The sequence below is a fragment of the Salmo salar genome, chromosome ssa09 (genome assembly GCF_905237065.1).
Source record: "Salmo salar chromosome ssa09, Ssal_v3.1, whole genome shotgun sequence".
Taxonomy (NCBI): domain Eukaryota; kingdom Metazoa; phylum Chordata; class Actinopteri; order Salmoniformes; family Salmonidae; genus Salmo; species Salmo salar.
In genome coordinates this window covers 76,031,926-76,059,062 of record NC_059450.1, presented here as the reverse complement: position 1 = coordinate 76,059,062, position 27,137 = coordinate 76,031,926, and the positions used below count along the sequence as shown (strand labels likewise).

Sequence of the window (27,137 nt, the reverse complement as noted above, 5' to 3'; positions counted from 1 at the left end):
GGTAATATGAATATAATAAAATAAAGTATAAAGTTAAGGTAATTACTTTATGATCATTTTAACAGTTCAGGTAAGTAATGGATGTAACATTTAAAAAAATCACCAGGTTTTCAATGACCTGTCCTTATTCAGTTATCAAGAGGCAACTTTTTGAGAGAGAGCCTATCTAACAGCTTTTTTCAAAGAGATATGGTGAAAAAGGCTACTGTCATAGCACACAGACAGGCAGTAGGTATCTGCAAGCTTTACATCAGTTATCTTTCATCAGGCAATAACTGACAGAAGGAATCAATCACATAGCAGCGCCTTGATCAATACAGTCCGTCGTCTAAGGAATCTATATCAGTCATGTTACTGTCATTGCGCGCAACATTACGCACGGCATTTACTCTGGCTAAACTTCATGGATACAAGCAGGAAGCTCGTGAATCAAAATCAGTAGGAATACACTTTGATATGTTCACTGTTACATTTTAAATGTCCCCAAACAACGGAGTGTAGCCTACCTCTTGCAGTAGCGTCTCGATAGATCTCCTCAGCGCCTGTATTACAGTCCCATCCTCGCGCATGAAGGCGCTCTCCGGCGGGTTGAACACTGTGTTTTTCTCCATCTCCAGCGCATGCAGTCGGTTCTCCAGTTGGTACGTCTTTAAGCTCACGAGCAGGCACACGGCTATGGAGCTCACGGACAACATGAAACACACTATCGTAGGGAACCCCACCAGACAGCGCATGAGAAGGGACCTGGGCACGCATGGACGGAGCGCTGCCTTGCTCTGCCGGTTATCCACTGTTGAATCCATAACTTTAACTCCCAGTTAGAAAACAAATGGTATTGGTGAATTTATCAATATGCGAATTTAGTAACTGAACTCTGTCAAACGTTGTAGTGTACTGGTGCTGCACATTCAACTCACTCTAACACTGCACCGGGTTCAAAGTGGTGTCCGAAATGAGCCTTGGAACAACAGCCTGAAATGTCGAGCGTGTTTCGCGTGGCTTGCATATGGCAGACCCAGATGGGAGCAATCTGGATGAGGACCAGAGAAGTTGCGTCCTCGATCCCAGGTCGTTTTGTTCCTCTGCTAGAGTGGATAGATGAGATGGGCAATTAGGCAACAGTCACGTTTCTTCTTTTAAAAAAGTAGCATGTTCGGCTAGTTGAGATGCGCCCGCCCTGTGGACCACGTGGGGATGCAGTCTACAGAGGAAGATAAACTCAGCAAAAAAAGAAACGTCCCTTTTTCAGGACCCTGTCTTTCAAAGATAATTCGTAAAATCCAAATAACTTCACAGATCTTCATTGTAAAGGGTTTAAACACTGTTTCCCATGTTTGTTCAATGAACCATAAACAATTAATGAACATGCACCTGTGGAATGTCGTTAAGACACTAACAGATTATAGATGGTAGGCAATTAAGGTCACAGTTATGAAAATGTAGGACACTAAAGAGGCCTTTCTACTGACTCTGAAAAACATCAAAAGAAAGATGCCCCGGGTCCCTGCTCATCTACGTGAACGTGCCTTAGGCATGCTGCAAGGAGGCATGAGGACTGCAGATGTGGCCAAGGCAATAAATTGCAATGTCCGTACTGTGAGACACCTAAGACAGTGCTACAGGGAGACAGGACGGACAGCTGATCGCCCTCTCAGTGGCAGACCACGTGTAACAACACCTGCACACGATCGGTACATCCAAACATCACACCGGCGGGACAGGTACACGATGGCAAGAACAACTGCCCGAGTTACACCAGGAACGCACAATCCCTCCATCAGTGCTCAGACTGTCCGCAATAGGCTGAGAAAGGCTGGACTGAGGGCTTGTAGGCCTGTTGAAAGGCAAGTCCTCACCAGACATCACCGTCAACAATCTTGCCTATGGGCACAAACCCACCGTCGCTGGAGCAGACAGGACTGGCAAAAGTGCTCTTTACTGACGAGGGTGATGGTCGGATTCGCGTTTATCGTCGAAGGAATGAGCGTTACACTGAGGCCTGTACTCTGGAGGGAGATCAATTTGGAGGTGGAGGGTCCGTCATGGTCTGGGGCGGTGTGTCACAGCATTATCGGACTGAGCTTGTTGTCATTGCAGGCAATCTCAACGCTGTGCATTACAGGGAAGACATCTTCCTCCTTCATGTGGTACCCTTCCTGCAGGCTCATCCTGACATGACCCTCCAACATGACAATGCCACCAGCCATACTGCTCGTTCTGTGTGATTTCCTGTAAGACAGGAATGTCAGTTTTCTGCCATGGCCAGCGAAGAGCCTGGATCTCAATCCCATTGAGCACGTCTGGGACCTGTTGGATCGGAGGGTGAAGGCTAGGGCCATTGCCCCCAGAAATGTCAGAGAATTTGCAGGTGCCTTGGTGGAAGAGTGGGGTAACATCTCACAGCATGAACTGGCAAATCTGGTTCAGTCCATGTGGAGGAGATGCTCTGCAGTACTTAATGCAGCTGGTGGCAACACCAGATACTGACTGTTACTTTTGATTTTGACCCCCCTTTGTTCATGGACACATTATTCCATTTCTGCTAGTCACATGTCTGTGGAACTTGTTCAGTTTATGTCTCAGTTGTTGAATCTTGTTATGTTCATACAAATATTTACACATGTTAAGTTTGCTGAAAATAAACGCAGTTGACAGTGAGAGGACGTTTCTTTATATTTTATATAAATAGTTTATATGCAGTCAGCGAAAGATATAATGTGCAGACTATAACCTAGCACCTGTCACTTTTTTTGGGATTCAATCCCAGGCAATCAACATTGACTTTGAGGTGTCCATTTTATTTGAGGGGGTTTGGGACTTGAATTTGAACCTCCAAATTATGTTTAGTCCTGTAGCCGTAATTTGTTAATCTGTTTTCTGTTCTCGTTGTTGAAATCAAATAAATGTATTAATATATATGCATGTGACCTGTCAACTACACATCAGCTGCTTACTCACAGGTTAAGATTATTACTGTAGTCGACTCGAGGATACTTAGGCCTAAACTACCCTTCAAGCATGCAGTTCCTGAACCTGGTTCCCACATTTGGATGTAACTTGACAAATTCATCCAATTGCGTAATTCTAACAGTTTAAAACAGTTACCTACTTTTAAATTAATCAAAATATTTCATCAATATAATTTATCTAACATTAATCGAAAATGTAAGACACCAAGTTTTCAGAGAAAATGTCATAGGCAGGGAATTTGTTGTCGAGGATTGTGCCACAAACAGAAATTGGAAATAGAGAAGCTCTCTACTGCCACCTACTGCTCATCATAGCTGCAACACCTGAGCTCACATCCTTTACATTATAGACATTCAAGGAAACCAGGGCAACATATAAACTGAACAAAAATATAAACGCAACATGTAAAGTGTCGGTCCCATGTTCCATGAGTTGAAATGAAAGATCCCAGAAATGTTCCTTACGCACAAAAAGGTTATTTCTCTCAAATGTTGTGCACATTTGTTTACAGCCCTCTTAGTGAGCATTTTTCCATTGCCAAGATCATCCATACACCTCACAAGTGTGGCATATCAAGAAGATGATTAAACAGCACGATCATTACACAGGTGCACCTTCTGCTGAGGACAATAAAAGGCCACTCTAAAATGTGCCACAGATGTCTCAAGTTTTGAGGAGAGTGCAATTGGCATGTGGACTGCAGAAATGTACACCAGAGCTGCTGCCAGATAATCTAATGTTAATTTCTCTACCATAAGCCATTTTGCGTCATTTTGGAGAATTTGTAAGTACGTCCAACCGACCTCACAACCCGAAGACATGTATGGCGTTGTGTGGGCGAGCGGTTTGCTGATGTCCACGTTGTGAACAGAGTGCCCCATGGTGGAGGTGGCGTTATGATATAGGCAGGCATAAGCTACGGACAACAAACACAATTGCATTTTATCAATGGCAATTTGAATGCACAGAAATACCGTGATGAGATCCTGAGGTCTATTGTCGTACCATTCATTCTCTGCCATCACCTCATGTTTCAGCATGATAATGCATGGCCCCATATCGCAAGGATCTGTAAACAATTCCTGGAAACTGAAAATGTCCAAGTTCTTCCATGGCCTGCATACTCACCAGACATGTCACCCACTGTGCATGTTTGGGATGCTCTGAATCAACGTGTACAACAGCGTGCTCCAGTTCCCCCTAATATCCAGTAATTTAGCACAGACATTGAGGAGGAGTGGGACAACACTCGACAGGGCACAATCAACAGCCTGATCAACTCTATGCGAAGGAGATGTGTCCTGCTGCATGAGGCAAGTAGTGGTCACACCAGATACTGACTCGTATTCTGATCCATGCCACTACCTTTTTATTTCAGGTATCTGTGACCAACAGATGAATATCTGGATTCCAGTCATGTGAAATCCATAGATCAGGGCCTAAGGAATTTATTTAAATTGATTGATTTCCTTATGTGAACTGAAATATAGCATGTTACGTTTTCTAACGTTGCAGATAGAAATGCCATGAATTGACCCGAGTGGTGTAGTGGAGGGTATATGCTGCATACCTACTTATTTTTCAGTGGGCATTGCATATATTAATTTCTTAATCCCCAATGATGCAATTTGCAGGAAAACACCTTTGTAAAATCAGTGTTGTAAAGTACTTAAGTAAAATTACTTTAAAGTACTACTTAAGTCGTTTTTGTGGTATCTGTAGTTTACTTTACTATTTATATTTTTTACAACGTTTACTTTTACTTCACTACATTCCTTAAGAAAATATTGTACTTTTTACTCCATACATTTTCCTTGACACCCAAAAGTACTTGTTACATTTTGAATGCTTAGCAGGACAGGAAAATAGTTCAATTCAGCACTTATCAACCGAACATCCCTGGTCATCCCTACTGCCTCTGATCTGGTGGACTCACTAAACAGAGAACATCCCTGGTCATCCCTACTGCCTCTGATCTGGAGGACTCACTAAACAGAGAACATCCCTGGTCATCCTGCCTCTGATCTGGAGGACTCACTAAACAGAAAACATCTCTGGTCATCCCTACTGCCTCTGATCTGGTAGACTCACTAAACAGAGAACATCCCTGGTCATCCCTACTGCCTCTGATCTGGAGGACTCACTAAACAGAGAACATCCCTGGTCATCCTGCCTCAGATCTGGAGGACTCACTAAACAGAAAACATCTCTGGTCATCCCTACTGCCTCTGATCTGGTGGACTCACTAAACAGAGAACATCCCTGGTCATCCCTACTGCCTCTGATCTGGTGAACTCACTAAACACACGTGCTTCGTTTGTAAATTATGTCTGAATGTTGGAATGTGCCCCTGGCTATCCGTAAATTAAAAAAACTAGAAAATGGTGACATCTGGTTTGCTTAATATAAGGAATTTGAAATTATTTATACTTTTACTTTACCATTTGATACTTACTTACATTTTAGCAATTACATTTACTTTTGATACTTAAGCATATTTTAAACCAAACTTGACTTTAACTTGAATCATTTTCTATTAAGGTATCTTACTAACCAATATATCTTTAATTAACCCAATAGTTCATCTGTGTCGTTTACAGCAAACAAAGCATAGAGGGCAGAAGAAGCAAGGACATGGGCAAAGCCAAGCACGTGATAGCGAGATTCTATTGGTGCGTTGTAGCATACATTTGCATATTTCCTTTAGGGAACGCCTCCCCTGTGAAGTGTGCGGTGTGAACAAACTCTATTCGACCTTACACTCCTCATAAACAACGCACTTTTTTTTACTTTGTCAAAGCGTGAAGTCTATAAAACGTAGTGCACTGTGCCGTAGAATATTCTAGTTTTGGGAAAGAAAAATTATTGAGATCAGATGTTTCATCAATGAGAAAATGAGCAGAATGTCAACCCAGTTTCAGTTTAATCTTTTCTCACAACCCGCGACTGGACTTCGTCTCACTACCATATTTGTTAGTGAAAAACGTTCTAAATGGATGCTTCAGCTTTATAGCCCCATGTGAAGTGTCTGGATTACCCGTTCTGTCAGTTTTTTTTAACCTTTATTTAACTAGGCAAGTCAATTAAGAACTAATTCTTATTTACAATGACACGCTGGGCCAATTGTGTGCTGCCCTATGGGACTCCCAATCACAGCCAGTTGTGATACAGCCTGGAACCGAACCAGGGTCTGTAGTGACGCCTCTAGCACTGAGATGCATTGTCTTAGATCGCTGCGCCACTCGGGACCCCTGAGACTGTGTTTCTATGGTCGGATATATTTTCTTTTTCAAATCAAATTTTATTTGTCACATGCGCCGAATACAACACCTTACCGTGAAATGCTTACTTACAAGCCCTTAACCCACAATGCAGTTAAGAAAAATAAGAGTTAAGAAAAAATATTGACTTAATAAACTAAAGTAAAAAAATAAAAGAGCAACAATAAAATAACAAGGCTATATACAGGGGGTACCGGTACCAAGTCAACGTGCGGGGATACAGGTTAGTCAAGGTAATTGAGGTAATATGTACTATGTAGGTAGGGGTGAAGTGACTATGCATAGATAATAGATTATAAACAGTGAGTAGCAGAGAGAACAGTCTATGACAAGGGTGGCTGGAGCCTTTGGCCATTTTTAGGGCCTTCCTCTGACACCGCCTTGGCCCCAGTGATGTACTGGGCCATACGCACTACCCATACGCACTAACCAGTTAGGATGCTCTCGATGGTGCAGCTGTAGAACTTTTTGAGGGTCTGAGGACCCATGCAAAATCTTTTCAGTCTCCTAAAGGGGAATAGGTGTTGTCGTGCCCTCTTCACAACTGTCTTGGTGTGTTTGGATCATGATTGTTTGTTGGTGATGTGGACACCAATGAACTTGAAGCTCTCAACCTGCTCCACTACAGCCCTGTTGATGAGAATGGGGGTGTGCTCAGCCCTCCTTTTCCTGTAGTCCACGATCATCTCCTTTGTCTTGATCACGTTGATGGAGAGGTTGTTGTCCTGGCACCACACTTCTAGGTCTCTGACCTCCTCCCTATAGGCTGTCTCGTCGTTGTCGGTGATCAGCCCTACCACCGTTGTGTCGTCTGCAAATTTAATGATGGTGTTGGAGTTGTGCTTGGCCACGCAGTCATGGGTGAACAGGGAGTACAGGAGGGGAATAAGCACACACCTCTGAGGGGCCCGCTTGTTGAGGATCAGCATGGCAGATGTGTTGTTGCCTACCCTTACCACCTGGGGGCGGCCCGTCAGGAAGTCCAGGATCCAGTTGCTGAGGGAGGTGTTTAGTCCTAAGGCCCTTAGCTTAGTGATGGGCTTTGAGGGCACTGTGGGGTTGAACGCTGAGCAGTAGTCAATTCTCACGTAGGTGTTCCTTTTGTCCAGGTGAGAAAGGGCAGTGTTGAGTACAATAGAGATGGCGTCATCTGTGGATCTGTTGTGGCGGTATGCAAATTGGAGTGGGTCTTGGGTTTCTGGGATGATGGTGTTGATGTGAGCCATGACCAGCCTTTCAAAGCACTTCATGGCTACAGAAGTGAGTGCTACGGGTTGGTAGTCATTTAGGCAGGTTTCCTTGGGCACAGGGACTATGGGGTTCTGCTTGAAACATGCAGGTATTACAGACTCGGCCAGGGACAGGTTTAAAATGTCAGTGAAGACACTTGCCAGTTGGTCAGCGCATGCTCGGAGTGCACGTCCTGGAAATCCGTCTGGCCCTGCGGTCTTGTGAATGTTGACCTGTTTAAAGATTTTATTCAATCCCTGCCACAGCCGACGAGCGTCGGAGCCGGTGTAGTAGGATTCAATTTTAGTCCTGTATTTTTAATTTGCTTGTTTGATGGTTCATCTGAGGGCATAGCGGGATTTGTTATAAGCGTCCGGGTTAGAGTCCCGCTTGTTGAAAGCGACAGCTCTACCCTTTAGCTCAGTGCGGATGTTTCCTTTATTCCATGGCTTCTGGTTGGGGTATGTACGTACGGTCACTGTGAAGACGAAGTCATCGCTGCACTTATTAATGAAGCCGGTGACTGATATGGTAAACTCCTCAATGCCATCAGATGAGTCCTGAAACATTTTCCAGTCTGTGCTAGCAAAACATTCCTGTAGCTTAGCATCGGCGTCATCTGAACACTTCCGTATTGAGCGAGTCACTGGTACTTCCGGCTTTAGTTTTTGCTTGTAAGCAGGAATCAGGAGGATATAATGGTCAGATTTGCCAAATGGAGCGCGAGGGAGAGCTTTGTACAAGTATCTGTGTGTGAAGGCAGTCTAGAGTTTTTTTCCCCTCTTGTTGCACATGCAACAAGCTGATAGAAAGTCTATAGGCTACTTTGAAGCAAGGTAAGACATGCCTCGTAATATGAATTACAATGTCCAGGTTTCAAACAAGTAACAGGAAAAATATAGCAATGCTAATGATAGGCCTAACTGTCTTCTGGTAGATGTAAAGGCTTTCCCGAAACCCTTCTCTATTAAATGTTAACTAGCGACAAAGTAGCCTATGCCTACCACGCAGCATGATTATTTGCATCAGTCCAGTGACCATTTATTTTGCAGACTACAGCTTGTTTGCTACAGGAACACAGCTAACCAAACAGTGCTAGGTGCCTGCACACTTGAATTAAAGGGCAACGACACACAAGTCAAGATTTCTTAGATTTTTCCCAGACCCCAAAAATCATCTCCTGATGTGGTTGAAGGATTGTTATGGACAGAACATACAATTTAGTTGTTTTTCCTATTAAAAATGGTACATTTTAGAGTGAAAAGACAGAAACCCTAATTATTGGGCTGAACACCTGACTGGACACAAATCCATGAATAAGGCAGACATACAGTGGCAAGAAGAAGTATGTGAACACTTTGGAATGACCTGGATTTCTGCATAAATTAGTCATAAAATTTGATCTTCATCTAAGTCACAACAATAGACAAACAGTCTGCTTCAACTAATAACACAAACAATTACACGTTTTCATGTCTTTATTGAACACATTGTGTAAACATTCACAGTGTAGGGTGGGAAACGTATGTGTACCCTTGGATTTAATACTGGTTGATCCTCTTTTGGCAGCAATAACTTCAACCAAACGTTTTCTGTCGATGCGGATCAGACCTGCACAACGGTTAGGAGGAATTTTGGACCATTCAGCTTTACACAACTGTTTCAGTTCAGCAATACTCATAGGATGTCTGGTGTGAAACGCTCGAGGTCATGCCACAGCATTTAAAAAAAAATAATAATAATCAGGTTGAGGTCAGGACTCTGACTGGGCCACTCCAGAAGGCATCTTTTCTTTGGTTGTTGATTTACTTCTGTGTTTTGGGTTGTTGTCCTGTTGAAGCTCAGAAGTTGGGTGATGTAACTTGAGGACAGATAGCCTTACATTCTCCTGCAAAATGTCTTGATAATCGTAGGATTTTTTTCCATCGATGATAGCAAGCTATCCAGGCCCTGAGGCAGCCCCAAACCATGATACTCCCTTCACCATACTTTACAGTTGGGATGAGATTTTGATGTGCTGTACCTTTTTTTCTCTATACATAGTGTTGCGTGTTCCTTACAAACAACTCAACTGTAGTTCATCTGTCCACAGAATATTTTGCCAGAAGCGCTGTGGAACATCCAGGTGCACTTTTGCGAACTTCAGACTTGAAGCAATGTTTTTTTTGGTCAGCAGTGGCATCTTCCGTGGTGTCCTCCCATGAACACCATTCTTGTTTAGTGTTTTACGTATCGTAGACTCATCAACAGAGATGTTAGCACGTTCCAGAGATTTCTGTAAGTCTTTAGCTGACACTCTAGGATTCTTCTTAACCTCATTGAGCATTCTGCGCTGTGCTCTTGCAGTCGTCTTTGCAGGACGGCCACTCCTAGGCAGAGTAGCAACAGTGCTGAACTTTCTCTAGTCACAGACAATTTGTCTTACCGTGGACTGATGAACATCAAGGCTTTTAGAGATACTTGTGTAACCCTTCCCAGCTTCATGCAAGTCAACAATTCCTAATCTTAGGTCTTCTGCGATCTCTTTTGTTCAAGGTATGGTTCACATCCAGCAGTGCTTCATGTGAATAGCAAACTCAGAATTAGTGTTTTTTATAGGGCAGGGCAGCTATTTCCAATCTCTCGTCTCAGTGATTGGACTCAAGGTTAGCTGACTCCTGACTCCAATTAGCTTTTGGAAAAGTCATTAGCCTAGGGGTTCACATACTTTTCCCAAACCTATACTGTGAATGTTTAAACGATGTATTCAATATAGACAAGAAAAGTACAATAATTAGTGTGTTACTAGTTTAAGCACACTGTGTTTGTCTATTGTTGTGACAAAGATGAAAATCAGATCAAATTGTATGACTAATTTATGCAGAAATCCAGGTAATTCCAAAGAGTTCATATACTTTTTCTTGCCACTGTATACACCACTGGAGGTTGGTGGCACCTTAATTGGGGAGAACGGGCTCGTGGCAATGACTGGAACAGAATCAGTGGAATGGTATCAAATATATTAAACACATGGTTTCGAGGTTTTTGATGCCAATCCATTTGCTCTGTTCTGACCATTATTATGAGTCGTTCTCCCCTCAGCAGCCTCCACTGCAATACACTGAACAAACATAAAAACGCAACATACAACCATTTCAAAGATTTTACTGAGTTACAGTTCATATAAGGAAATCAATCAATTTAAATAAATTAATTAGGCCCTGATCTATGGATTTCACATGACTGGAATACAGATATGTATCTGTTGGTCCCAGATACAGTACCTTAAAAAAAAGGCACGGCCGTGGATCAGAAAATCAGTCAGTATCTGGTGTGACCACCATTTTCCTCGTGCATCGCGACACATCTTCGCATAGAGTTGATCAGGCTTTTGATTGCGCCCTGTGGAGTGTTGTCCCACTCCTCTCCAATGGCTGCACGAAGTTTCTGGATATTGGCAGGAACTGGAACATGGTGTCATGCACGTCGATCCAGAGCATCCCAAACAAGCACAATGAGTGACATGTCTGGTGAGTATGCAGACCATGAAAGAACTGGGACATTTTCATCTTCCAGGAATTGTGTACAGATCCTTGCGACATGATATCATGCTGAAACATGAGGTGATGGCGGCGGGTGAACGGCACAACAATGGGCCTCAGGATCTTGTCACGGTATCTCTGTGCATTCAAATTGCCATTGATAAAATGCAATTGTGTTTGTTATCTGTTGCTTATTCCTGCCTATACCATAACCCCACCATCACCATAGGGCACTGTTTACAACGTTGACATCAGCAGACTGCTCGCCCACATGCTGTCCGCCATCTGCCCGGTACAGTTGAAACCACACTTCTCTGTGCCAGGGCCATTGAAGGTGAGCATTTGCCCACTGAAGTCAGTTACAATGTCGAACTGCAGTCAGGTTAAGACCCTGGTGAGGACGACGAGCAAGCAGATGAGCTTCCCTGAGACGGTTTCTGAGTTTGTGCAATAATTATTCGGTTTTGCAAACCCAGTTTCATCAACTGTCCCGGTGGCTGGTCTCAGACGATCCCACAGGTGAAGAAGCGGATGTGGAGGTCCTGGCCTCGTTACTTGTGGTCTGCGGTTGTGAGGCCGGTTGGATGTACTGCCAAATTCTTTGAAACGACATTGGAGGGGGCTTATTGGATCCCTGCAGTCAGCATGCCAACTGCAATCGCCCCCAAACCTTGAGACATCTGTGGCATTGTGTTGTGTGACATAACTGCACATTTTAGTGTGGCCTTTTGTCCCCAGCAGAAGGTGCACCTGTGTAATGATCATGCTGTTTAACCAGCTTCTTGATATGCCATATTTATTAGGTGTGGATGGATTATCTTGGCAAAGGAGAAATGCTCACTAACAGGGATGTAAACAAAATTGTGCACCAAATGAGAGCAATAAGCTTTTGGTGTGTATGCAACATTTCTGGGATCTTATATTTCTTGTGTGGTTTTTAAACACATTTAATACTAGTTGTTCCTGCCAAAACCAGCTCCTGGATCTAGACCAGTGGTCCCCGACCTAGGGGTCCTTAGTTTCTTGGTGGGGTTGCAGGGTCTTATTGATTCACGGTGTTAAAAATAAATGAGGGCCATGAAATCAGATGCGAAAAAGGGGTCCTTGGGGGGAAAGGTTGTGAACCACTGAACTATACGCACTGCTGTGTACAGGGTACTTAATTTTTACATATACGTTCATACTCCAGACGTTTTATTGACAAATGCACACATACAGCGATATTCCAAAAGTTACAAATCCAGTCATACTGAAAAAAGGGACTTGGGAAAAAAACTCATAGGGCTGTCAGACGATTCAAAAATGTAATCGAGTGAATTACAAAATTTGCTTTGATTAATCACAAATTCAGAATTTGCTCAAATTAAGCTGAAATGTAAGATTTTTTATACAAAAACATTACAAGAATATTGACATCTTAACGGTTAGCAGAATTAGGTAAATTGAAAAAGCACACTTTCTTTAACCTCAATGTCAACTAGCTTTTAGCTGAATAGGTTATGTACTTGGGATGTTTTCAGTGTATTTGGAAAGCATTTAGACAATGCGATAAATCGCAATTAAAAAACACTGGAGTTAACGTATTAAAGTCTGACAGCCCATAGAATAATGCACCAGCTTCATCAGTGAACCAGGTTGCTACTACAATGATACAACTCGCAATACATTAACACTAACTAGCATGACAGCAATGGACTATAAAGCCACGTGGGCGGACTGATACAGCCAGAGGTAAACAATCTCTCCCGGAGAGTCAATGTAGGGCCATGGCAATGGTCAATCATCATAGTTGTCATGGCAATGGTCATGGCCACAACAGTTGTGATGATTGTCACGATGACAGGCAGGGTCAGGTTGGGGTCCACGCTGGGGTTTAAGGTCATTTCCTGGTGGCCTTGCGTAGGCAGGTGAAGAAAGGGTGTCTGAGAGCCTGGTCCAGGGAGAGGCGTTTAGCTGGGTCGTACTCCAGCATCTTCTGGATCAGGTCAAACAGCTGGTCGTGGTCCAAGCTCTGGACCATCATGTATTGCTGAGGGGACAGCGAGGGGATGGAAGGGGTGGAGGAGAGAGGGGAGGAGATGGTCAGATTTATTGATATCAATGACCACAACAAAACTGTGATTCAGACGTCTTTATATCACTAGTATCAATAGGGTCAGTTCCATTAAATGAATTGAGGATACAAAATACGTTGCCCATATTGCTGGAGGCCCTCTTTACCTTGAGTGGTTTGCAGTGTTTCCTCACGTATCTCCCAGAGGAGCTGAGTGCATCCCAGTCCAGCTGGTACCGATGGACATACCGCCGCTTCTTGGTTTTCTGCAGGAGATGCACCGGTATGGGGCCCAGGACCCTCTCCATCATAGCCAGGTGTTCTTTACTGTCGTGGGTCTGGAGGAGAGAACACAATAGCCACAGAGATGAGTCTAACGTTACACCCAGGACACAGTGAGACAGAGTTGTTTCTGGATCAAAATAGGGCTTAGGTGGTGGGTGTGGTGGCAAATTTGTAAGCCCTCTTGGCTGCAATAACAAAATGTTGCTGTTCTAAAAGTAATTTCCTGCAATTCCACACATTTGCCAATGCACTGAGAGAACATTTGCGGTTTTAAACCCAATTTCCAGTAAATCTACACATTTTGCCGTGGCTTATGCCGTGTTCTTATGCTATCTGAGTGACTTAAACCATATAACAAAATCAATGGGGGCCCCATGCCATGACAAAAAGAGCCCTGAAGATATAATTTTTATCATTTTAGATTCTCCCTGACTGTCTAGCTTTTATTTAAGTGATTAATAGTCCTCAAATATGATCTTATTGAAATAATACATAGGTCCATAATCTTTTCTACATACATTATATCTGGTTTTAGTTGTTTCAAGTGTACACTGAAAATGTCTTTCCATACAAATGATAATTTTTTATTACGTTTTTTTACTGTATGGACTTAGGCGACCCAAAATAACACTTAGGAGGCCCGGCCAAACTTTTCTATGCAGGAAGCGTGATCTACCTACCTATGATCTACCCTGTGATCTACCTATGCATAGAAAGAAGCTTGAACAGCTTGAGATGAATGCATGATTGAGAAGGCATTATTAGTATGATGATATTGTGGATAGCCGACAGTCCCCCACCTGGAAGAGAGTTGATCCCAGGTAGTACTCTATGAGGATACAGCCCAGACTCCACACGTCACAGGCATGGTCCCAGCCCAGATCTACACAGAGAGAGAAGCATTACAACCCAGACTCCACAGATCTACACAGAGAGAGAAGCGTGACATCAGCAACAGAGAAACAGGGATGCAGCCCAAATGGTTCCCTATGCCACCTGGATGCAGCCCAAATGGTTCCCTATGCCACCTGGATGCAGCCCAAGTCTGTATAACGTCGCTGTCTGATGAAAACCCTGGAACTCTGTTAATCCTCATTTTCAGTTTTGTACATTTAATGAAATCAGTAACTCCCCTTAATGTACTCTAAACATTTCAGGACTCTAAGACCAAGAAAATGTATTACAAATAGCTTCTGAAGTTTTATAATTGTATGTTTGTTAATGGGAAAATGTGGTAATTTTTTCAATTTCCTGAGAAGTTTCTGTTTTGAAGATGTTTTCATCAGACAACGACGATAAGTAGCATTAACACATAACATCAGTAATATCATGAATTAGCATTGAGGAAGTATGTGTCTTACCCAGAATGACCTCTGGAGCGCGGTAGTGGCGTGTGGACACTACGGAGGTGTGGTGGTTGTGTTCATAAGTGGCGTTGCCAAAATCAACCACCTTCACGTCCGGGTTCTTCAACGTCCTCTCGTCGCGCTTCTGTAGGGCAGATATGAGTCATGACAAATATTCATTTGATTGAGTCAGACAGTACACAAATTCAAATAGGGCTGACACAAACAAATCAGTGAACTTCACAGTTCATTCACGGTGAGTGTTTTGTCAGCAGAGATCAATGTGGGAGAGTGGGCAGGTAACAGACTCATACCATTTTGGCGTTGTACTCGATATCGTACTCTGAGTCCACAAACAGAATGTTCTCGGGCTTCAGGTCAGTGTGTGTCAGCTTGTTCTTATGCAGGACTGAAACAAACAGCCACCATGGAGAACACAGTCAACACAGGCAGGAGAGTAGACAACCCTTCCTTCTATTACACCATTTGTACAATGGAATACACTCTGAAGTCACCACTAGAACCCAACAGCTTTTCATTTACAGTGTCTGCCTCCCAAACGGTGACATGTTCCCCCCCAAAATTAAATACTTAGTGCACTATATTGAGAATAGGGTTCCATTTGGGAAACACACAACCTTTAAGTTGAGACATGTAACATTGCTCTTATCCAGTGTGGGTGGTGCTTACTACCACAGAGATACAATGAAATGACTATTCCAGTATGTTCTAATGTGTAACTCTATGGTAACTACTCACATCGTACGGCTCGGATGATCTGGTAGGCCATGATCCTGATGTGTTCTATCGGGAACGGCTGGAAGTTGTTCTCCTTCAGGTAGTCATAGGTACTGAGCCCCAGCAGCTCAAACGATATACACACGTGACCGTGGTGGTCGAACCAGTCCAGCATCCTCACACATCCACTGAGACGGAGGAGGAGAGGTGGAGGGAGGGGATTGAGGCAAGAGACAGAAAGAGAGAGAGGGGAGGAGAAGAAAGAAAGAGGGAGGAGAGAGAGGGGGAGATAAAGGAGGGATTTACATCTCAGTAATTTAGCAGAATCTTATTCAGAGCCAATCACAGTTAGGGATTAGCTAGCTAGGCAAGACAACCAAAGGTGTCTGATATTGATGACACACTGATCATTAAAGTGGGATATTTAAGTTCTATTCCATAATTAAAGTGTACGCCTGGCAGATAACCAACTACGTGCAGTAGTTGAGACTGCACATCATCCTCGTAATGGAAAGTCTACATGATTTCTGCTTACGTATGGGGCATGTTCTAATAACATGTCGTGACTTACTATCTCCGGTCACAGTCCAGAGAGTTCATCTGCTCCAGCACCTCCACCTCAGCCATGGCTGCCTCGCGGTAGCGGTCAATGTTTTTAATGATCTTCAGTGCCACGCGAGAACCAATTCTGGAATCACAGACGAGACACACATATCCAACTGTGAGAGAGATTGAGGCTTTCAGATTAGAACGAGAGAGAGAAACAGAGAGATTAAGTTTGAGAGCACACTGTGGGTATACAGAAGATAGCCCTATTTGGTAAAAGACCAAGCCCATATTATGGCAAGAACAGCTCAAATAAGCAAAGCGAAATGACAGTCCATCAATACTTTAAGACATGGAGGTCAGTCAATATGGAAAATGTCAAGAACTTTAAACATTTCTTCAAGTTCAGTCGCAAAAACCAAGTGCTATGACGAAACTGGCTCTCATGAGGACCACCACAGGAAAGGAAGACCCAGAGTTACCTCTAGGGCAGAGGATAGGTTCATTAGAGTTACCAGCGTAAGAAATTGCAGCCCAAATAAATGCTTCACAGAGTTCAAGTAACAGACACATCTCAACATCAACTGTTCAGAGAAGACTGCATGAATCAGGCCTTCATGGTCGAATTGCTGCAAAGAAACCACTACTAAAGAACACCAATAATAAGAAGAGACTTGCTTGGGCCAAGAAACACGAGCAATGGACATTGGACAGATTTCCATCGGTCTTTTGGTCTGATGAGTCCAAATTTGAGATTTTTGGTTCCAACCGCCGTGTCTTTGTGAGACGCAGTGTAGGTGAATGGATGATCTCCACAAGTGTGGTTCCCACCGTGAAGCATGGAGGAGGTGGTGTGATGGCGCTTCGCTGGTGACTTATTTAGAATTCAAGGCACACTAAACCAGCATGGCTACCACAGCACTCTGCAGCGATACACCATCCCATCTGGTTTATGCTTAGTGGGACTATCATTTCTTTTTCAAAAGGACAATGACCCAACACACCTCCAGGCTGTGTATGGGCTATTTGACCATGAAGGCGAGTGATGTAGTGCTGCATCAGATGACCTGGCCTCCACAATCACCCGACCTCAACCCAATTGAGATGGCTTGGGATGAGTTGGACCGCAGAGTAAAGGAAAAGCAGCCAACAAGTGCTCAGCATATGTGGGAACTTCTTCAAGACTGTTGGAAAAGCATTCCAGGTGAAGCTGGTTGAGAGAATGTCAAGAGTGTGCAAAGCTGTCATCAAGGCAAAGGGTGGCTACTTTGAAGAATCTAAAATATATTTTGATTTGTTTAACACTTTTTGGGTTACTACATGATTGCGTGTGTGTTATTTCATAGTTTTGATGTCTTCACTATTATTCTACAATGTAGAAAATAGTAAAATAAAGAAAAACCCTTGAATGAGGTGTCCAAACTTTTGACTGGTACTGTATCTATCAACGAATTGGTGAGGGCTCTAGAACAGTCTGCAGCATCCAGTCACACCCTACTAGAATCTGAAGTCAAATGTCTACTGTTTGCTGATGATCTGGTGCTTCTGTCCCCAACCAAGGAGGGCCAACAGCAGCACCTATATCTTCTGCACAGATTCTGTCAGACCTGAGCCCTGACAGTAAATCTCAGTAAGACAAAAGTAATGGTATTCCCCAAAAAAGTCCAGTTGCCAGGACCACAAATACAAATTCAACCTAGACACCATTGCCCTAGAGAACACAATAACCTATACATACCTCGGCCTAAACATCAGCGTCACAGGTAACTTCCACAAAGCTGTGAACGATCTGAGAGAAGGCAAGAAGGGCCTTCTATGCCATCACAAGGAGCATAAAAATCAACATACCAATTAGGATCTGGCAGAAAATAATTGAATCAGTCCTAGAACCCATTGCCCTTTATGGTTGTGAGGTCTGGGGTCCGCTCACCAACCAAGAAATTCACAAATTGGGACAAACACCAAATTGAAACAGAATTCAGCAAAAATATCCTCAGCATACAATGTAAAACACCAAATAATGCATGCAGAGCAGAATTACGCCGATAGCCGTTAATGATCTTAATCCAGAAAAGAGACGTTCAACTCTACAACCACCTAAAAAGAAGCGATTCCCACGCATTCCAAAACAAAGCTATCATCTACAGAAAGATGAACCTGGAGAAGAGTCCCCTAAGCAAGCTGGTCCTCTCATGACTTGGTTGGGTCTAATTGTGTTGCTGTCCTGGGGCTCTGTGGGGTCTGTTTGTGTTTGTGAACAGAGCCCCAGGACAGCAACACAATTAGACCCAACCAAATCATGAGAAAACAAAAAGATAATTACTTGACGCATTAGAAAGCATTAACAAAAAAACATAGCAAACTAGAATGCTATTTGGCCCTAAACAGAGAGTACACAGTGGTAGAACACCTGAACACTGTGACTGACCCAAACTTAAGGAAAGCCTTGACTATGTAGACTCAGTGAGCATAGCCTTGCTATTGAGAAAGGCCACAGTAGGCAGACCTGGCTCTCAAGAGAAGACAGGCTATGTGCACACTGCCCATAAAATGAGGTGGAAACTGAGCTGCTCTTTCTAACCTCCTGCCAAATGTATGACCAAACTAGAGAAACACATTTCCCTCAGATTACACAGACCCACAAAGAATTAAAAAACAACCCATTTTGATAAACTCCCATATCTATTGGGTGAAATACCAGTGTGCAATGACAGTAGCAATATTTGTGACCTGTTGCCACAAGAAAAGGGCAACCAGTGAAGAACAAACACCATTGTAAATACAACCCATATTTATGTTTATTTACTTTCCCTTTTGTACTTGAACTATTTGCACAATATGACATTTGGAATGTATATTATTTTGTAACTTTTGTTCGTGTAATGTTTATTTTACTTTTATTTATTATCTATTTCACTTGCTTTGGCAATGTAACATATGTTTCCCCATGCCAATAAAGCCGTTAAATTGAATTGAAAGGGGAGAGGGGTAGCATTGTCACCGTGACATCCAGACGTTTCCAGTGAGCAACTTACTTAGAGTGATCGATGCATTCCACAACTTTCCCAAAGGCTCCTTCTCCTAGAGTGGACACAATCTCATCTACAGGGAATAAAGAGCATTAGTTAGAACCAGAGGAGTGATGACTGGCATCCACAACCATCACACCTGATCTGCCACAAAATGTCCTAGCTGCTTTGTTCGATATGGATTTAGCATTATACTGTCTAACTAGAACAGGACAGGGCTCCAAGCCAACAAAACATAATACACAGTACACACATCACACTAATAATGATGTTATGTAGCGTGGTGTAATAACTAATCCACATTTAACAATACAATGATAAACCCTACCCGCTCAAATACAAGTGTCTACAATAGAATAGTATTTTGCAACAGTACACCATATGAAAAAGCAACAACATAACAGATAGCTAGTTGACAGAGAGAGAAAAGGGATATATTCTATACATCTGGCTCTTAGCATGTCTCCCCTGTGATAGATCAGGTGACCCTCGTCATCATCCTCAACACTCCGGGATCTTTTCCTGCTCCTGCGATGATGGCTCCTCTGTTGTCCCATCACCACCACCATCAACCATCAACCACCATCACCGACCCAGAGAGAGCACCATCATCAGGCCAGGCCACCACAACGGGACGGAACGTGCCATTCATTCATTCAGCAGGCAGAGGGGGGGATCGGACGTGGGGGAGAGATTTCGGATGGATCGGCCCATTCAGAGTGGGTAGGTTGCGAACCAGGCAGCGCCAGCGGACCACAGCGGGAGCAGCACATTCAAATTCAGCCCCACCAGAGAAAGGCATAGGGGGCGTCACCACATAGTGGGTGTTACAGAAGAGAAACATGGCAACAACAAGGTTCATGTGAGAGACTTTCTCAAAGTAAGCGGTACAAAACATTATCAACCATCAGTCTAGTAGAATAGGCTAATATGCATTTTTGTGTCTTTCAAGTTACAGTTTTGGTTATCTTCTGACTTAAATGATAGATATAAAGTTTCCCTTGACTCTTCTTATTGAAGCCTTGTAAAGGTGTTTGCGCTTAGTCTGCTACAGTTATGCCTAGATGGTATTCAGTGAATTTTGGTACTAACATTGGATCCATAATTCTAACCCATCTGTTTTTCACTGTGGTACATATTGAAAAAGATCGACAAAGAAAAGCTAACACCACTAATAACCATATAGGGAGTTGGTTGGAAAGGAGAGAAGAGCGTGTAAGATGTTCTCATACCGAGTAAGAGGAGCGTTGATGAGAAGGGCTGCGTCGCCGCCCTCGGCGGCTACTGCGGCCACTCTTGCCACTCCGCCCGGATGACTTGCTGTAGTGGTGCCACTCCTTGTCCTTCTCCCTCTCGCGGTCTCTGTCCCTGGTGGCGGCGGCCCTGTTGTCCTCGCCGTAGCCCATCTCCAGGCTGGCTTCTCTGGCCCTCCTGTCCTTAGACTCTATCCTCTGCTGGTTCAGGCTGTGGGTCTCCAGGTAGTGCCTGAAAGGGAGAAACAACAAGACAGCTAAGTGACTGACTCCTCCTCCTGCCTACTTACCCACTGCTTGGTTCTAATGGCCAGGACCTACGTCTTCCCCGTCATCCTATCCCAAGGGGCTTAATATATAAAAAATTTAATTAGTAACAAGCTTATTTACAACTACAGAGTGCAACATCATCACTCCAAGGTTCTTGGTGTGAAAGCCTAACATAGTGGAGGATAGTGTAGATTCCTAGTTTTGGGGGTAAACTGACACAACAAACTGGACAGGCAATATGTCTCAAGAGCTGTTAGAACAGATCATGTAGCAACCTTTCACATGAATCTATCATATAAATATGAGCAGCCAGCTTGAATGTATGTGTGCTCAAGCACCCCCCCCCAATCCAGCAGAATCCCCTTCTACCTCTCACACACACCAACACACACAAATCGAAAGCACAGGTGTCTGCTACGACAGTTGTTTTGGCTCAGCGAGGAATCCGTGAAGCCCTTTCAGCAGAGGAATGTGATCCGAGTCTCTGGACCTCCAGAGCCCCAGAGTCAGAGAAAGCCATGATGGCACCCTGGTGGTGTCAGGTCTCTTCCAGGAAAAGGTCTGCGTTGCCGGGGGACTTATTATTAGAGCTTCCTTACCCGTTCTGCCCTGGAAACTTCCACTATAAACCTCCATCTCTCACAAAGCACAAGCTCAATCAGAGACGGACACAGAAACCAGACACGGTTTTACCTTCCAGCAATAAAATGTACAGTGAAATATTGTCAAATGACAGTGACTTCCAATAATAAAGACTTCAAACTTCCAAAATGAATTGTGACCACATCTGTCAAGGGCAGGGAAAGAGGCAGATTCTCCTGAAATAAACTTTGGCCTAAAGTATGCTGTGAGCTTGGATTTCACTCATTATTTATAAGATGATGGCTTGTCCTCACCACATTAATATATTGCTGTGAAAACATTTGGCATGTGTATAGCTGCTGGATCCTACAAACCTAATTGAAGAGACAGAAATGACCAGACAGATGTAAAAAGGATGATCTCGGGGTTGCTTGTGGATGGGTGGGGCCTATAATAGTTCTGTTGGGGGGGGGAATTGGGTCAGAATATTTACCCTTCATGTGTTTTGAGGGGTTGTTGACGTCTTCGAGATTTATTCTCCCTTACACTGCTATTCGAATCATCTCGTTTCTGGCGCTTTCGACTCTCCACCCAGCTGAACTCACTGAGCCAAACGCCTGGGGAACGAATTCGCTTTGCCTGTCGCATCTGCCACACAAGTGATAAATGTTCACATTAATAGCTAAAACGAGCTAACGTTACATGGCTAGCTGCAGTGCCAACAAACTGTAAAAAAAATAATTCAAATCTACATATAGATAGCGAGTTAACCTTCTGGATGACATGAAGTAAATTCAACCATACACCAGTAAATAGCGTACATTATTTTCTAGCATTCGCTAGCTAGCTAATCATGGTCAATTTATCCTCTACAGACACCGACTGGTGTATTTGTTCTAACATGCTAGCTACGTTAATTTACCTAACGTTAACTTGCTAGCTAAATGAATAACAATCCCACGTGAAACCTATCTAGCTGCTTGACTAACTTCAGATAACGCTAGCAACATGCATCTGATAAATGTTAGCGTCATCAATTTTCAGAAAGTAATAACTAGCTATCTGTACATTGGCTAGCCAGCTTACTAACGTTAACTTCCTGGTTCGTCGACGAAACCTGAAGGCTAGCAAGATAATGTTGAACAGATGATATATTGTTTACATTGAAGTATTACATATTAAATCATCTGTCCTCACTTTATCTATCGAAGGATGTACCCCAAACAACTAATACGTTTTTTTTTAAATAAAAAAATAACCCAAAAAACGATGTTTTATCTGTACTTTTGTGTAGGAACAAAGCTGCCTTCCAAAATGGCGAACTCTGCTGCTGCTGCTGGAAGTTATTGTCATAGATAGAACAATGAGACAGATATTTCACCGGATGTATAAATGTGAAGCATCCGGTTGGCGTTTCCTAGCGCAACCAAATATATTAGTTAGAGGAAGCCCAGTGGGCAGCAGTGGGAGAAGATGGATTATGGCTGACATTCTGCTAATTTTCTCATCAATGAAACCTTTGATCTCGATTGATGTTTTCTGTTTCCAAAACATATGTAATCAATAAATACCATGTTTAATGTAAACTGTTCTCTGTTAGTTTGTTTAAGGGAGGGGAAGCAGTATAAAAAACGAATCATTATGCAAAGCTAATTTCCAGCTTGATTGTTAAATTGTTGAGCTGTAATCTCATGTGTTTGTTGTCAAAGATACTGATAACTATTACAATTATTACGGAGATACAAAGATGAAGCTATGTGCATTAATCGGCTGCAATACTGTGCAGAGCAAGGGAGGAAAATATTTTTTCCAGTTTCCAAGGTATGTAATAAATAACGAGAAGATGCATTTGGAGTAATTATTGCATGGTGAGGCACACGTCGTTGGCTGTGTAATCAGTAGTGTGCTGTATCCATGACTACCCATCGAATCAATCACCAAAGAAACGATCACTGATAGATTAAACCAACTAGCTACCAATAATGAAACAAAACTATAGCTGGGTTTAACACAGCTAGCATGAGGCAGCATGGCTAGTTAAAGTTTGTTTACCAATGTGTCCAGCTATATTACATATGAGGCTATCCCAGGGTATGCTGTACAATCAATAGAAGCCAGCATTTGTCACACTGAGTCATTGCAAAGTAATTTATCGAGTTGTAGAACACCATTAAGTACCTCCTTGAATGATGGTAGATGTCTGTAAAACATTGTATAGGAGACTACTTAAATACTGTTGCCCTATGATCAGATTAAGTCAGAATACCATAAAATATAGTCTACTATAATTATATGCATCTTCAGAAAATAGACAAAACTCAACAGGTTGCACATTTATTAAATGCGTCTGTGTCATAGGACAGGATAAAGTGTGGATCTTTGTTCTAATGTTTCATAGGACAGGATAAAGTGTGGATCTTTGTTCTAATGTTTCATAGGACAGGATAAAGTGTGGGTCTTTATTCTATAATATGTTCTTCATATTGGGGGTGTTGCTAATCAGGCAATGGTTGTTATGGAGGAATGAGTCAGTTTTAATTGAAGAGAATATATTGTAATGACCCGGCTGGGTCATAAAGGAAAAAGAGACGGACTCTAGGTGTGCAGGTCAGAACACAGGTTTATTCCTAAACTGGGCTATTGTTCAGGCCACAGCCCACGCCGCTAAATGCCGAACGTACACAATTATACCAAGTCTAATTAAGGGTTACTCCCATAGGAACAGATCAAGGCCCCGAACAGAAAAGAGAGAGAAGATGAGACAGTAATCCCTATTTATGCATTTCCAAATCCCGCGGGATTACCCATCATACCCCCCCAACCTTTCCCTCTGTCCTGACATATTTAACCCCTGTTAGTAGCCATGAGAACCATAACACACCCACAAACACAGAACACAATACCGGGTCGTTACATAGCCCCCCCCTTTCTAAACCCTAGCCCCTAGGGTTACACAACAAAATCCTTAAAACGACCCGGAGGTCGCATCAGTCTCTTGGGCCTCCCCGTGGCTCTCACCGGTGAACCCCCAGAACACTCATCTGCCCCAATGTCATTTCCAGCGCCCTCCGAAGAAGCAGCCCCCATCCCAGGCTCAGGTTGCGCTAGAGTCTCCTCGTTAGACTGTTCCCGTGGGCTCACATCAGAGACCTCACTCCCATTTCCTACCGTTTTCCTCCCTCTGTAGGGTGCCAATCGGTCCCGGTGGACCACCACCTTCCTGCTCCGTGGGGGGACCTCCACCCGGTACGTCACCTCCCCCACTCTCTCTATCACCAGACACGGCCCCACCCATGCACTGTCCAGCTTTGGGCACCGCCCCTTCTTGCGCGTGGGGTTGTGAAGCCACACACATTCTCCCGCTCCAAAGTGCCTCCCCCTAGCGCGCAAGTCATAGTGGCGCTTTTGGCGCACCCCTGCGTTCTCGAGTTGCTCTCTTGCGAAGGTGTGAGCCGCTTCTAACCGGTTCTGCAGACGACACACATAGTTCGGGCCAGGCAAAACCCCGTTGTCATTATCAGGAGGGTGGCCAAACGTCAGTTCGGCTGGGGTGCGCAACTCACGACCTAACATTAGTAGCGCTGGGGAGCACGCAGTCGATTCTTGAACAGCCGACCTATATGCCATAAGAATAAACGGTAAGTGGGTGTCCCAATCTCTCTGGTGTTTTGAGGTAACGATGGCCAGCTGCTGTGCTAACGTTCTGTTAAATCTTTCCACCAGCCCATCACTCTGGGGGTGAAGCGGAGTAGTGCGCGTCTTCTCCGCGCCTAACCGTCTACACAACTCTGAGAACACCCGTGACTCGAAGTTTCTCCCCTGGTCGCTGTGAAAAGACTGTGGCACCCCAAACCGACTGATTATTCCCCCCACCAACGCATCAGCTACTGTCTCTGTCTCCTGGTCTGGGAGAGCGTAAGCCTCCGGCCACTTGGTGAAGTAGTCCATAGCGGTTAGAATCCACCTGTTACCTCTGTCTGTGGTTGGAAACGGCCCCACTATGTCTACCCCCAGTCTCTCCATGGGCTCCCCCTACTGGGAATTGTTGTAGGAGGGCGTGTGACTGACCTGGAGGTCCTTTTTAGCAGCACACTCGTCGCACTGCCTACAAAAGTCCTCAACATCCCTCCTGTGCCTGGCCCAATAGAAGCCTTTACGCATGCGCTTTAACGTTTTGGAGACCCCAAAATGCCCTGCGCCAACTCCCCCATGAAGCTGCTGTAACACGCTCCCCTGCAGCCTTTTGGGCACCACTACCTGCCACGTAATTTCTCCAGTCGCTGGCTTTTTCCACCCCCCTCTGGAGCACTCCCTCAGCCACTCTAAGGACTGTGAATTTAGCCCACAGTCCCTTGGTGACTGGTGATAGAGGGGCTACTTCCCCACGGCGGTCGTCTTCTCTCTTCCACCCACCGCAGCACAGGACGCAGCTCTGCGTCCTCCTCCTGGCGACGCCTCCACTCCCCAACGTCCACAGCCTCAAGCTCCCGGCACTCTGTCACACTCAGCTGACTCACCGTGGCGGTGACTCCCTCCTCCCTGCACAGTTCTCTCTCTCGCTCCACCCGTTTGGCGCAGTACCCACAGCCATCCTCAGCACACGGGCGGCGGGACAAGGCGTCTGCATTGCTGTGGCGAAGGCCGGCTCTGTGCTCCACCTGGAAGTCGTAGGGTTGCAGCTCCTCCAGCCAGCGGGCAATCTGACCCTCTGGCTCCTTGAAGGAGAGAAGCCACTGCAGGGCGGAGTGATCCGTCCGGACCACAAACGGCAGGCCCCCCAGGTAGTACTTGAAATGGCGTACTGCTGCCACGACAGCCAAAAGCTCTCTCCTTGTCACGCAGTAGTGTTTTTCAGCCTTATCAAAAGTCCTGCTGTAATAAGGTACTACGTGTTCCCCATCAGGACCACGCTGAGCCAGCACAGCCCCCAAACCCTCATTGCTTGCATCGGTGTCCAGGATGAACGGACGGTTCGGGTCTGGTGAGGCCAGGACAGGGGCCTCCATCAGGGCACGTTTGAGAGCCTCAAACGCCCGCTGGTGCTCTTCGGTCCACTGAAAAACAGTGTCCTCCTTGAGAAGGTGGTTCAAAGGAGCCGCTACCCCCGCAAACCCCTTCACAAACCTACGATAGTAGGATGCCAGCCCCAGGAAGCTCTTAACCTCTTTTTTTTCCCCCTGGAACTGGCCACCCCCTCACAGCCTCTACTTTGTCTGGCATCGTGCTGATGCCCTCACCACCCAGCTGATGCCCCAGGAACGCCACCTCCCTTTGCATGAAATGGCACTTTCCCGGATGTAATTTTAGCCCCGCCCCCGAGATCCTCTCCAACACTCGCCTAAGTGCCCCCAGTGCCCCCGCGAACGATGTGCCGTGCACCAATATGTCGTCTAGGTACACAACACACTCGTCTCTCGGAACCCCCGCCAGCACTCTGTCCACGAGCCTCTCAAAGGTGGCAGGAGCATTACAGAGCCCGAAGCACAGCACCTTGAACTGCCAATGGCCCCTATCTGTGGAGAAGGCCGTTTTTTCACGTGCCCCTGGCGAGAGGGGCACCTGCCAGTAGCCACTGCGCAGATCAAGGGAGGAGAACCACGAGGACCCTCTCACGTGGTCTAGCGACTCATCAATCCTCGGTAGGGGATAAGAGTCTTTAGTGGTGACAGAATTTAGGCCCCTGTAGTCAACACAAAACCTAAGTTTACCCCTTTCTTAGGCACCATGACGACCGGCGCGGACCATGGGCTATCTGATGGCTCAATGAAATCAGCCCGCAACATGTCAACAATAGCTGTGTCTGCTGCTTCCCACCTGGCAAGGGGAATACGACGGGGCCAAATTTTAATGGGTCGGGCGTCCCCAGTGTCTATTTCGTGCTGAACTAGGTGCGTTTGTCCTACCTCATCTTCCCCCCAAGCGAAGCTATCTTTAAAGTCTTAACAGCAGCTGCTTTAACTGTCTCTGTTGTCTCTCATCCAGACCCTGACAGTTCTTCAGCCACACAGCCTCGACGGCGTCGATAGCTTCCTC

The 27,137-nt window shown here is 44.6% G+C and overlaps 2 protein-coding genes across 7 annotated transcripts in view; both read right to left on the bottom strand.

Moving 5' to 3' along the window:
* Positions 1 to 1,199, bottom strand: part of LOC106611943 (collagen alpha-1(XXIII) chain) — a 265,001-nt gene extending 263,802 nt beyond the window's left edge. For all 3 annotated transcript variants that reach the window (XM_045724032.1, XM_014212635.2, XM_045724033.1), the window contains exon 1: positions 507 to 1,199. In XM_045724032.1, the coding sequence (XP_045579988.1) occupies positions 507 to 803 (297 nt within the window). In that variant the 5' untranslated portion in view covers positions 804 to 1,199. The remainder of the gene's footprint in view (positions 1 to 506) is intronic.
* A 10,980-nt stretch (positions 1,200 to 12,179) lies between these two features.
* Positions 12,180 to 22,479, bottom strand: clk4a (CDC-like kinase 4a). Of its 4 annotated transcripts, none has more exons than XM_014212577.2 (12): positions 22,389 to 22,479; positions 21,598 to 21,752; positions 20,232 to 20,484; positions 19,445 to 19,544; positions 19,006 to 19,072; positions 15,996 to 16,112; positions 15,446 to 15,612; positions 15,001 to 15,095; positions 14,702 to 14,831; positions 14,141 to 14,223; positions 13,223 to 13,393; positions 12,180 to 13,031 (listed from the first exon to the last, which is right to left on the bottom strand). In XM_014212577.2, exons 1-12 carry the CDS (start codon positions 22,455 to 22,457, stop codon positions 12,882 to 12,884), a joined length of 1,557 nt encoding a protein of 518 aa, XP_014068052.1. In that variant the 5' UTR covers positions 22,458 to 22,479; the 3' UTR covers positions 12,180 to 12,881.
* Positions 22,480 to 27,137: the final 4,658 nt, after the last annotated feature.

Bases quoted from the DNA above. Each gene is read 5' to 3' on its own strand.
- clk4a (XM_014212577.2), bottom strand. From the start codon at position 22,457: ATGACAATAACTTCCAGCAGCAGCAGCAGAGTTCGCCATTTTGGAAGG. The intron at 15,613-15,995 runs GTAAGTCACGAC...CCTCCGTCTCAG, and splicing joins CTGGACTGTGACCGGAGATA to TGGATGTGTGAGGATGCTGG. The intron at 13,032-13,222 runs GTAAAGAGGGCC...CTGTCCCCTCAG, and splicing joins AACACTGCAAACCACTCAAG to CAATACATGATGGTCCAGAG.